The 13,037-nt window shown below is 35.0% G+C and overlaps 1 protein-coding gene across 1 annotated transcript in view; it reads right to left on the bottom strand.

The window, feature by feature from the left end:
• Positions 1–1,425: 1,425 nt before the first annotated feature.
• Positions 1,426–13,037, bottom strand: part of LOC144437720 (protein virilizer homolog) — a 29,434-nt gene continuing 17,822 nt past the window's right edge. The window contains exons 24-36 of the mRNA XM_078126727.1: positions 12,408–12,587; positions 11,559–11,664; positions 10,672–10,907; positions 9,878–10,154; positions 9,189–9,446; positions 8,544–8,659; positions 7,878–7,957; positions 7,114–7,283; positions 7,017–7,025; positions 5,096–5,231; positions 3,687–3,801; positions 2,855–3,097; positions 1,426–2,460 (exon numbers count right to left, since the gene is read on the bottom strand). Coding sequence (XP_077982853.1) covers positions 2,373–2,460; positions 2,855–3,097; positions 3,687–3,801; positions 5,096–5,231; positions 7,017–7,025; positions 7,114–7,283; positions 7,878–7,957; positions 8,544–8,659; positions 9,189–9,446; positions 9,878–10,154; positions 10,672–10,907; positions 11,559–11,664; positions 12,408–12,587 — 2,014 coding nt within the window. The 3' untranslated portion in view covers positions 1,426–2,372. The remainder of the gene's footprint in view (positions 2,461–2,854; positions 3,098–3,686; positions 3,802–5,095; positions 5,232–7,016; positions 7,026–7,113; positions 7,284–7,877; positions 7,958–8,543; positions 8,660–9,188; positions 9,447–9,877; positions 10,155–10,671; positions 10,908–11,558; positions 11,665–12,407; positions 12,588–13,037) is intronic.

The raw sequence follows: 13,037 nt of genomic DNA, 5'->3' as shown, positions 1-13,037 counted from the left end.
GTATGACAGCTTAGGGGTGGGATGAAATATGCTAATTTGTTAATACTGGGGTGTGAGAAGAACCTCTGATAATGTGATGTAAGACTGGGGTGTGGGTCAGGGGAGGGTTGTATATGCTAATCTACTGGGGAGATAGGAGATCCTTCCACTGAGATAAAGGGTGGCAGGAGTGTATTCTTCTAAAGTCTGTTACACTGGGGTATGAGGGTAAAGGTGTATTTTTATAGTCTTTTCATCCTAGGATGTGAAGTTAACCCTTCCTCTAACAATCAACCACAACATTTTCTTGATGAGATTCATGACCATGCCAATGTATTGCTTTCAAATCTCTAGTACCATGTTCAGCATGAGTGTTAAAGTTCCCTTGAAAGTGCCTACTTCAATAGGTGTGACAAAATAATAGGAACTCAAGCACATAACACTCAACGTTGAGCACATCATTTTAAAATAACAGATTCACATCAAACAAATAAAATTTGCTTAATCAGAATATTTATTCATCAAACTGCATAGTTTGGTCCACAGATAGTTGAGGAGTAGAATTTCAATACTATCCGTGTTTGCTCTATTACTTCCACTAACATTCACTACAAATGACACTATTTACATTAAATTCAATGCAGTTTTTTTTTAAACATTTCAAAACATAAGTCCATATATATCATGACCAGCACAGCTCACAGACAAGCAACAACACTGTTAGCTTATATTTGTCTACTGCCCTCTAGTGACACTAAATTGCTATACTTTTGTTTTCAACATATACATGTATTGCTAAATCTAGACTATTAAAGCACCATAATAAAAATGTGTTGGGAAATAAAAAAAGATATCATATTGTAAGTACAGATGTCTTCTTCACAAGCTGAGAGTGTTATTCTGCCTCTCCAAGTTTCTGGACATTCAATTGTTACTGTGTAAAAGCTCTTCTTATATGTACAATCTCTGGCACAGAACATGTTTGACATGAAAAAAAAAGTGCCAGCAAGTTAGTTAATTTTGGATAAAATGGGGTGTCACTTTTGACTTACGTTTTAGCTGGTTTAATGTTATTTGTCAAACAGATAAACATTGAGGTGTCAACATTGAGAAAAGAAAAGTAAAGCCATTTTTATCCGGTTCCTAATACTTTTAAACTGTAAGATACATCATGTCTCTCTGCCCTCAATGGTATTCCTCTCTCAGGGTTGACCGATGTGTGAGGGCGCCCTTTCATGGCGTACCTTACAGACAACTAATACTTTTACTTCTGAGGGTTGAGGGTTGTTATTTTAAGTTTGTGTAACTGCATGATAGAGATGAGTTTGTTGACTGCAGTAAGACCTTTCTTTCTTTCTTTTTTGAGTGAGAGCCACACCAAACTAAAGGTTTCTGTGAATACTGTAAAGATGGAAGATAAACCTTCACACAAAATTTTGATGTGGGCTAATGTTTTCACGGTATACGTTCCAAAATACATCTTACATGTGGATATCAAACTGCCAAACACCAGACCATTGTCTAATTCACAGTAAAATGAGAAACCACTAAGCACCCAGAAAATCCTACATATCATATAAGATTTTTAACAATGGTTCTTTATCTTTTCTGTGGCAATCTCAATACAATAACTTACCAGTACACACCAAAAGGTGAAAACATACATAATGAGACTGTTCGGTATAGACACAGGACATGAAGGATATCTGACAGTACACATTTGTATTTCTGTACAATGTGAAATAATCAAGAATATCACCAATGTATGATATGAAACAAAATCTTACTATACTGTACTTTGATAAACATGTGTTTCCTTCTTCTAAGTATGTATTGTATTTTGGGTATGAACGCTATCTCAAAATTCAGCTAGCCTGTTTACGGTGCTTTGTGGTACTCCGTCCATCTTTCATACCATGCTTGTACTAATACCAACACTGTGTGACAATAGATGTCTACGGTTTCAGCTTTGACCCCATGAAAATAATATTTTACTTCTTCAAGTTTGGATTATGACCTTTTGGTGTATTCAAAGAAAGCACAGGCTTTAAATTTAATTTTGTCACAAAGAATTCATTCATTACATGGAAAGGAATTTATAAAATAATGTGTTTGGCAATGAATCAGGTTTTTTCAACAACAAAAAAAAAAGAGCACAAACATGGCACAAAGCAGAATACAGAGTAAAAAAAACTGTGAAACATAAATTTCCAATAACACATGAAAAAAATGCATCACAAACAAATTTAGTGATAATGATTACCATAATCAGATAGTTACATAAATGTTGGCTTTAGTTTAAAGCTCTTTAATTTGAGAAACAAGAATGATTGGCTTTTCTTTTCTTACATCAAAAACTTATAACCATCATATCACCTTTGAGAGAGTCAAGTCTATCTTGAGAATGGTCTCCCACCTCCATGTCGACTACCACCATCATGGCGACCATAACCACCCCTGGTTGGCTTAGGTGGTATGAATCTAGGCAAGGAAAAAAAACCAAACATAAATGTACATTTTACAACCTATAACACCAAAGTAAAGTGTTTTAAATATATGTACCACAATCGTTTATAGTATCCATACCAAGTGTAGAAGTTACAGATAAGTAAAATGTTTATATATCAAATTTAGGTCAATGTGCCAATTTTAGTGGCCATTGCATGTGTCATATGCTACACGAAAAATTTGATTGCAAACATGGCTAATACGACAAGGGTCTCTAACTGAATCACATAGCTTTCTATTGCATCTGACAATGAACTAGACTAGACAAAGAGTGGTAAAAATGTACTGACTACAATATCAGCTGTGAATCCGAGGTCATGTTGACAAACATAAGAATATTGTTAGAAGGACTGAGATAAGACCCTACCTTGTATGTGGATCTGTTTTACCACCAGGACCAACCCATCGACCTCCACTTGGCATTCCTCCTCTGAAACCTCTATATGGTTTCCTAGTTGGACTTGGCATACCTCGACCTGAACTTGGACTTCCTCTCATGCCACCCCTGGGACCTCCTCTACCAGGTGAACCATACAGACCATCTTGTCTGCCTTGGGGTGGAGGAAGTGGTCTGCCATAACCTTGACCTGCAGACAGTCTGTTGTCTGGCCTATTGTGGCAAAAAAACATATAATGTTACATGATTGATATTAGTGACAGCACTGTGAAGGCTTTATATCATTCAAGGATGAAAAAATTCATGCAATTTACAACTAGAGGGCACTATTCATTTGATAATTCTAATACTAGTAACTTCCAGCAGGAACTTCACCACTAGATGGCACTATTTACTGGATACATCTATTCCCTTCCACCAGGACTTTACCACTAGGGGCACTATTATATTGCATAGGTCTATTTCATTCAAACAGGGACTTTACCACTAAGGGGCACTATATATTGGATAGGTCTATTTCATTCAAACAGGGACTTTACCACTAGGGGGCACTATATATTGAATAGGTCCATTTCCTTCCAACAGGGAGTTTACTACTAGATGGTCATACTTTCCTTTTTTCACAACATTCAGTAAATTTTAGTGTACAAGTCGTTCAAAAATTAGTGGTGCATCACATCAATGCACAAAGTGGTTACATATGATAGATATTAAACAACAACTTTGTTTTTGCATTTTAGTTCCTCATGAAATAAATGAAAATTTGTATTTAATTTAAGAATTAGATAGGTGTATTAGTTACCTTCTTGAAAGGAATCCTCTGGATGTTCTTCCCTGATATCCACCTGGTGATGTCTGTTGTTGTCTGTTACCCATCATATTTGGTACTCTACCTTGCATGTTACCCATGGCTGGACCTGAAACCAGTCACAAATTTATACATTAGCATTCACAGTACTACAGGATCTATCAGCAACTAAGATAGACACAAACTATTGCTAATGAATATGCTAGATTACACAAGTGGGTGATAGTGCTGCCTTGGTTATTAGGATTGCATAGTCATCCTGTAGTCAAGATAGTGTGTAAACACTGAATTGGGGTGAATGTGCAGCCACTTGAGGAAAACTTGCAATCACAGACACCACTCTATCATATGAAATTACATCAATGTCTGTGGTTAGCTTATTATTAACATGTTGGACCAATAATTTTAATTTGTGGTTACTAAGTTTGCCTGTAGATTGATAGTACTTTCATAGGTACACAATACACAAATGCTATAAATATGGATATGATTTATACGTTTTAATTTTGCACATTATCCTGTGTTTGTCAGATATACATGTAAGATTTACATGACATATTCATTATAAAGCACAACCGCATCATCAATAATTTAAATGTCCATGTACAAAAAATGAAAATGTGTAAATTAACTGTGATTTCTTAAATGAGGATTGGGTATTTATTTTGGATTTTTAATTTATAAAACAATTTTATCATAGCTTCATACTTGAAAAAAATCAATGTAAAACAACATAGACCAAGTCTGTGTTTGTAACTCAGTACATTGCAAAAAGCTAAAAAATGTGTAAAAAAAAGTTTGTTATTTTACGTACAATAACAAACATTTTACACACTTATCAGTCTTTTGCCATTACATTGAGTTATAAACAAGGACTTGGCATATGTAGTTTCATGTGGATTTTTCAAGTATGAAGCCATAATAAAATTGTTTTATAAATTAACAATCCAAAATAAATACCTAATTCTCATCCATATGACCACTTATATACGACAAACATAGACAAAGACAAAAATCAAAAGATTTACAATTGACTTGTAACAATTCTCGCATACATAATTCTAAGACAGTGCTACTTTACATGCACATACAGTCTGTATACTAACTATGGAAAGCACTCTACATTTGTATTAGCAAAATAAGATTACAATCTTTGGAGATGGATATGAATATTTTGAGCCCTGTCTTTACAAAATGTTAACTTTTCAACTATATAAAATGCAAATATATTAGCCAAATAAAAATTAATAATCAAGAAACCAGTATTGAAATCACCCGAATGTAAATTATTCAAGAGAAGTTATGAAAATGTCATCATTTGATTAGAAGTACAAGGAGTTCACGTGATGGTAATGATGTTGAAAAAAAGAAGGTGTTTACTTTCTAAAATTAACATCGCTTACCTAAATCTCTGCGGTTGTACCCACCACCTGGTCCACTCCAACGAGCTCCGGGACCACCAGGAAAGCCTCCTCGTTGATAGCCCGGTCCACCACCACCTCCAAAGAATCCCCGACTAGGACGACCGAGTGGTGGTCCCTGGATGATACAGAGAGAGAGAGAGAGGCAAGTGAGTGACATACAAGATGACTAACTTTTTAACTATAACCATTAGAGACATCAAGATTAGCTGAAAAGCTCATCTTTATGGATATCAAGACAACGAAGCATACTGAGACATCTCAACCGTAACTACTTCATCAATTCTAACTAAACTCTGTACTGATTTAATTTTATGGCAGCAATTAATTAAAGTGTCTGAAATGGAAATCTTACTTGAACTGTTCCAATCGCAGATGTCACAGGAATTAATTTACTGCATCAGTTTATAGGTTGATTAGATTGGAAATCGTTCATAGCTAACTCTACAGCATACATGATTGAACTTCAATATCCATTTGACCCTGAAGTTAATTATATATGTTAACCGAGTCAAACCCTACATCCAATAAATGCATACCTTAATTAACCTATCAATCAAGTATCTAACAACACTTTTCAAACAACAAACAATTATACTGCAAACAACTTAGATTTTTTTTTGAAATTGCTATAATAATTTACCGATAAAAATGCAAAGAATACCCAACAGATGTAAGTACATATGTCAACCTTTAATTTGACAATGTATACAGCCTCATGAGATATTAGACTGGTGATGATTTAAGATTCCCCTTTGGAATGCCACTATCTATTCATTTATCTAGTCTAGGAAGACTACTATCTGACTCGCATACTAATGATATGTTAATTACTATCTGATCGTCATAGATACCGTTCTTCATTCCTGGGGGAGGGGCCTACTGCTCTATTTATACAACGGATAGGGAGATGTTATACAAACACTGGAAGTAAACTGGAAGTGCTCCAAACGTGATTGGAATGTACAGCATTGGAATTTTATTCATGCACCACTTTTATTTTCACTTTACGGAGACTTGTGTTGCAAGTTTGTTCTTTGGTATTGGTTTTAATGCATTACAGACATCTCATTTTGTTGTGATAGTTTGTAAGAATACAATGTGTTTTGCCACCCTACCAGATATCAATGAAGCCTGATTCAGACTGAATGTCAAGACCTATCTTACAGTCTATGTTTTAAATTTATATCTCTCCATCAAACTGAGGGGATGCACAATTTCAAATAAACAAAAGACTGTGTATTGCTCATGACTGACTGATATGGATATGTATGGATTGAAAATTCAGATTAGTAGTTGTGAAATGTCATATCGTGAAGGCTGTATTACACATAATTTACAGTAGGGTTCAAAGATGTTCTTTGATTTATACTAGAGATAACATGATAAATTAGTTATATGATATGACACACATAATGTATAGTTTAAACTTGTAAATCTGTAAGTACACAGAGAGAGAGAGAGAGAGAGAGAGAGAGAGAGAGAGAGAGAGAGAGAGAGAGAGAGAGAGAGAGAGAGAGAGAGAGAGAGAGAGAGAGAGAGAGAGAGAGAGAGAGAGAGAGAGAGAGAGAGAGAGAGAGAGAGAGAGAGAGAGAGAGAGAGAGAGAGAGAGAGAGAGAGAGAGAGAGAGAGAGAGAGAGAGAGAGAGAGAGAGAGAGAGAGAGAGAGAGAGAGAGAGAGGCGTGTGTGTGTGTGCATGCAAATAATTATGTTTTTGTGTGTGTATTTCTGAGTATTGATATGTACTGCTGTGTCTTTTTTTTCCAATTTCACATCAAGAAATAATGTTTAAGTGTCACATTTCTAATTTCATTACTACATGTAGAGATCCAAGTCATGTTTGAAAAGACATTGGTTTAGAAACAACAATCTAAACACCTAATTACATCTCGCATTCTCTGACCTTACACATCTACTTAGTTTGTAATGAATCATGCCATTTCTCTACGATGCATAAAGAAAGTTAACTTATAACCTATCAATAAATCCCAAATACTGACCTTTTTCATAGGAGGCATATGGTGTTGTTGTTGAGGTTGATGTTCTAATGCTTCAAAGTCATCTACATGCATGGATGGTGGTCTACTAGTATTCTGAGCTCTCTGACGGAATAAGTCATTTGGTCTTCCCCCTTGATAAAATCCAGGTCTACCACCTCTACCTGGCATACCTACAGTAGCAAAAATTATACCAAATTGTAAGCTATGGTAAATCTGTTAGTATGCTGTATAAAATAATTTCACTTCTTTGAAGTTTATCATGTTTAAGACATCATGTTTACTAGTAACTTGTAAAGAGCATCTCTGATCTTTAAGTACAAACAATGGCACATTCATTCATTTTTTTAGTGTAGTATTTTTTGAGCATCACATACATGTGTCATAAATATATCAAAGAACAGTGTATTATTATAAATGTACCAGTGATAATTTGCACCAGTGCACATGCATACCATTGGTATTTACACTGCAGTGCAATACAGGAAATATTATTGCATACATGGCTGTGCCTTGTACACAAAATCACGTTATTGCACAGTACATGATTTATTGAAATTTGCTTTTTCATTTTAACATGTTATGATAATAGAACTATATTATGCATGTGTGCCAGTGAGTTCTAAGAGTATTTGTATTCACGGTTGTAGTGTTTTCTGTATTACTTTTGACTCATAGTGACAACGCCCCCTAGGTCACTCATACTTTCTTTGGCTGAATGCAGAAAAGTATTGGGGGAATAATATGAAAACATCTTATCATCATACCTTTGTGTCCTCTTCTCATTTGTCCCATGCCTTTCCTTTCACTCCTTGCAATCAAAGGATCAAACTTTCGCTTTCCAAGTCTGCAATCAAATAGAGATGAAGCAAGTGAAAACTAGGAGTATACCCACCCACTTGAGGCTAAAAGCAACTACCGTATTAAACATGATACAATTCCATAACAATGTAGATAATGTATACTGATTTTAAAACTTCTGGTGATAACATCACATTTACCAGAATCTCTTTTTCAAGCTCTTCGTATTTGTCATGACAAAGAGATTGTGGTAAATGTGATGTCATCATCAAAGGTTTTCCCATAAAACCTTGCAAGAATTCCCAAAAGTGTCTGAACGTATGTATGAGATGTAAGGTGTACTAGGGGTGCTTTACATGATTTCAAAGTTGAATAAGTTATCAAGGTACTATTTTATCACCCAATATCATGTGTAAGTTGATAGTAGTAATCAATACAAGTGTACTAATGGCGGAAATAAGTCTGACTGGACTTTTCCTTTAAGTTGATAGCAGTAATCAATACAAGTGTACTGAAGGCAGAAATAAGTCTGACTGGACTTTTCCTTTAATAGTTCATCATATTGTTACATCAACTAAAGACTTTTTTTTTCAAAAAAGGTCTATTCAATTCATTTCACAAATGCCATTTACCTCATCTTTTTCCTGGGAGATGCAGAATCTTCACCAGCAAAACCTTTAGCAATTTCTTCTTTCAGGTCAAAGTCTGGACAACATTTCTCACTCAGCTCTTCAAAGTCAACTTTCACCTAGAATTATTAACAGATTACACATTTACCATGGGACTAATTATTGTACAATGATGTATAGTTTCAATTATTCTCAGATTTATTCAACCCAATATACTGTCTATAGTTTCTATGACTTATTCTTACATACAGGAAATGATTTTGTAAACAAACTGGGTAAATGCAAGTAGTCACTTGTAGACACAAGTAATCCAAGTATGTATGCTGACATTTCAGTATATTATTTACAAATCAATTCCTGAATGTTCTACAGTCACAAACTTTCTACACATCATTTAGTTTTCTGCAATGTACTGAGCTACAAACACTGACATGGTTGATGTTGTTTCACATGATTTTTTCATATAGGAAAACACAGTAAAGTTGCTTCATTCATTCATTCATCCATCCATTCATCCATCCATCCATCCATCCATCCATCCATCCATCCATCCATCCATCCATCCATTCATTCATTCATTCAAATTCCATCCATACCAGCCACTTTTTATGTACTTTCCATCAAAAATCACAGAAATGCTGATCTTACCATGTCCATATCGATATCTGGATCATCTAATGGTGGAATAGTTAACCAATAGTTAATCCTGTCATCTTCTATATCTCCCACCAGATAACAAGCTCTGTTATTAAACTGTGAGCTAAGACTATCTGGTGCTGGCAGTGTAGGTTCTATAGACTCCTCTGGTTTGCTGGCAGAGAAGTCTTGTGTTGAATTCAATACTTGGGATAAGTTGGTTATTTCAAGCAGTAATGTACCCATGGCTTCATCTTCTTTGCAGCAATCCTTTGGAAAGCAAATAAGTTATTAGTAAACACTTGAGGAAAAAATACAACGAGAGCACATGCATGGTTGACCTTTTTTCACACAAAAGAGTGTCTGGGGGTTGTCCTCATGCTGGTTAGTATTGGCCAGTATCAATCAGTACTCACAAAATGCATCTGTACCAGTCATTTCCACAAACCTCTCTAAAATAGACTTATAAAAATTGGTGAATCTGGCTGAGGAATTCTGAGTTGCCTGCCCTCACCGGCCTTGTTCATACTGATGCCTGAGGGCGCCCTCTCAAGGCACACCTTACAGACTACTGGGTCTCTCAGCTTATATTATGATATGTATGATATGCAGCCAATATAAAATCAGCCTCCCCTTTGTTCCCCTTTCAGCATTTTCCAACAAAAAGTATTTGTCTAATTTGGATAAAATAAGTTCCTTACCATGAGCTGTTTCTCTAGTTCCTTGATGGGGTGATTATCCGACTGATTATTACTCCATCTTAGTAATGTCATTAAATGTGTCTCAGTAATAGTGAAAGTCCTAACTGTGGCAGTCACTGAGTGGTGATCATCGTCAATGTTTTCTGGACTTAGTAACAATTGTAAAAGTTCCAAAAATGTGGACAATGTTGAGAGGCAGTCTGCACTGTCTTTATTAAATGTTGATGCTAGTTTCCTGAACAAGTTGAAAAATGCATTGATGTTCTTCTCAAGGGCACTGTAAGGAAAATGAAAATGAATAATGAACAAAGAGTTATGAAAATTACTTTCTAGATATTAGTCATCAATTTCCAAACTTTAATTAAACAAAACTATCTTATAAAGGAAAATTTCAATTGAATGAGTCAATATTTTTTTTTGGAAAAAGAAACCCAAACTTTTGATGACATCTCACATCAGCATCATCGGGGTTTACTATAAAATATAAAGGGTTTTGAAACATTTCTTGCCCAAGGCATGCAATACATCCCTGGCAATGCTGATGAGCTGTCAGTGAAAATTCCTGATTTGTTTCCCAAAAATGTTTAACTGTGAGTAGAAATATCATTCATGTCTATGATCCAAGAGTCCGTGAACATTCATTTAAGAAAAAATAACATGTAAATATGACACTGTACATTAATACAATACATCATGGTTTAGGTTTTTCATTAATATTGATACCAATGATATATCTTACTATGAACAAAAGTGTTAATTTCCAGAAAATGTAATTGTATATTTTTCCAACTCACCATCTTAAGTGATAAAAGGTGTAGTCATGCTCCGTCAACATAATTAATGTCCTTAAACAGAGTAACACAGTTGCATACGATTGTTCCATATTGCCAATATGCTCTAAGAGAGCTATAATGATTTGTTCCAAATGTTCCTTAGTAGGTAAACTGTTAGCTAATTGTTCAGGTAAGGGTGAGGTGGCTTCTGTAGACAGCAATGTCACTTCTGGATCACAAATGGACTGTACAATAGCCTGGAAATTAAGACAGGGTAAAAAGATACAGAACACAGGTAACTGTATATTAGGTTCACTCTACACATGTAGTATTTGAACTTTAATAATGCATACTATTACAATTTCTTCCATCAAATTTCTAGCATTGGAGCTATGCAGCAAGTTTGTGAAATTATCCATTTTGTAAGACAAATTCCTTAAAGGCCCAGGTTTCAATCCCAGGTTCTCTCATAGTACTGTTAACTTATTATTAGAGCCATAAGGATTACACAGGATTCTTCACTTATTCAGGACCAACTTTTTCTATAATTCTGTCAGACATCTGTTTTGGACGCCTAAAATTAAATCCTTTCTTGAACTGAGCCTATAAATTGATTTATTTCAACTTATCAGTACAATCATTACATTACTAGGTAATGTGATACCCTTATTTGTGAATTATGTGGTGAAGAGTAGAAATGGAGAACTAAAATGAGATTTTGTCTGTTGGTCTGATGATATATTTCCAACATCTTAAAACTGGTGTTAGTGTCTCTATGTCTAAGGAAAAGATTTGATGATAAACTATTGATCTGCAGTGATTCTGAAAATCTGTAGCTTAATACAAAGTTTGATAAAAATTGCACATAAGCTCTGTTTAGATTGTAATATCATACTTATAGTACTTACCACAATACATTCTTGAGATTGGAGGTGTGTTGGTGATTCAGATACTGTATTTAATAGATTTAACAGTCTTGACAAAGCTTCAGCAAATCTCTCATCTGTTTTCACACTGAGAATAAACAGAGATGTATGAAGAACAGAAGTCATTTATACAACATGAGTTGAGTTATTTGAAGTGTGACTATCACACCTTATCAGAAACTGACATTACTGCTGGAAGGTTTCATTTAAAAAAAATTAATTTACTTTGGAAATAAAAAAGAAAGCTCTTTTTCTACTTTATTTTCATTGGTTCAACCGAGGGAAACAAGTTTTGGCATTACGAGTGTTCTACTTTTAGTGAACAAGCGATATGACCACGGCAAATAAATTACGAAGAAGTTAATACCGACACAAACTAAAACAGTTATTGAAAATGAAAGATAGTGATATAAGCTATGAATGGGTGCTGAAGTAATTTCACCCAGAGTAGGATGGCGTTTTTGATAGCAAGTTTTTCTCAAGTGTCAGCATAATTCAGCATTACACTATTATGATTACAGGTTGATTATATCCACATGACCAAGGCATTGCTATCATCCACTTGTGTACTCTACCAAATGCAACAACCATAGTTTTAGTTTGCGTCTATCTTACATTGCCAAGAGCACATTTTCCATAGTAATAAAAGCATGGTTTAAACTAATTTACACAAGTATAGACACTTTACAAATCTGTGCTATTTGTTGACAATATGAGTAAATACAAATTCATTTCATAAACAAAAGCGTCACTTGATGTACTTTCTGCTAATTCTGTGATTTGAAATGTCATGACTTTTAAGAACTTATATGAAGCCCTGTTGGTACTTACTTTGATCTGAGTAAATGAAGCAGTGGTGCCTTGACTGGTGGTTGTGATACTAAGTACATTAACAACATTAAGACTCTATTTGCCTGGCCTCCAACCACCTCCAATGTCTTACTATCCTCCTTGGTGTCTTCCTTAGTACTGGCCTTGTTCAGCTCATTATGCAGAAGTTCAAACACATACCTGGTGAAGGAAAAATTTAGTGGATATTAACACTTTCAATGCCACACTGGGGTCAAGCAAGTCTTTTCACTATCCAAACACACTAAAACTATCAACTCTTATGATGTCATGCAACTAGGAGGGTATCAATCCATATATGTCTGGTATCTCACCAGAGCTGAAAAATTGGATCGATACCCCTCTTTGTGATAAAATGCTAAGGATTAAAGAACCTGTAGGATATGTTTTTTGTTTATGTTTGTTGTCAATCATCTAGGTTCAAATGTGTAAAGTTAATGATGGAGTAATTACATCTATCCTACCACAGACTTGCTGCTGTTTGGAGTGACAGCAATTTCATGTCCCACCCTGGATACTTCTTCAGGCCAACTAATGATCTCATGACATATCAGAGTTTAACTGTCACATGATAATGAGAATCATCCAATAATAGTGTTGTACATGCCACCC

Source organism: Glandiceps talaboti, chromosome 7, assembly GCF_964340395.1.
Source record: "Glandiceps talaboti chromosome 7, keGlaTala1.1, whole genome shotgun sequence".
Classification (NCBI taxonomy): domain Eukaryota; kingdom Metazoa; phylum Hemichordata; class Enteropneusta; family Spengelidae; genus Glandiceps; species Glandiceps talaboti.
This window is presented reverse-complemented; position numbering and strand designations above follow the sequence as displayed.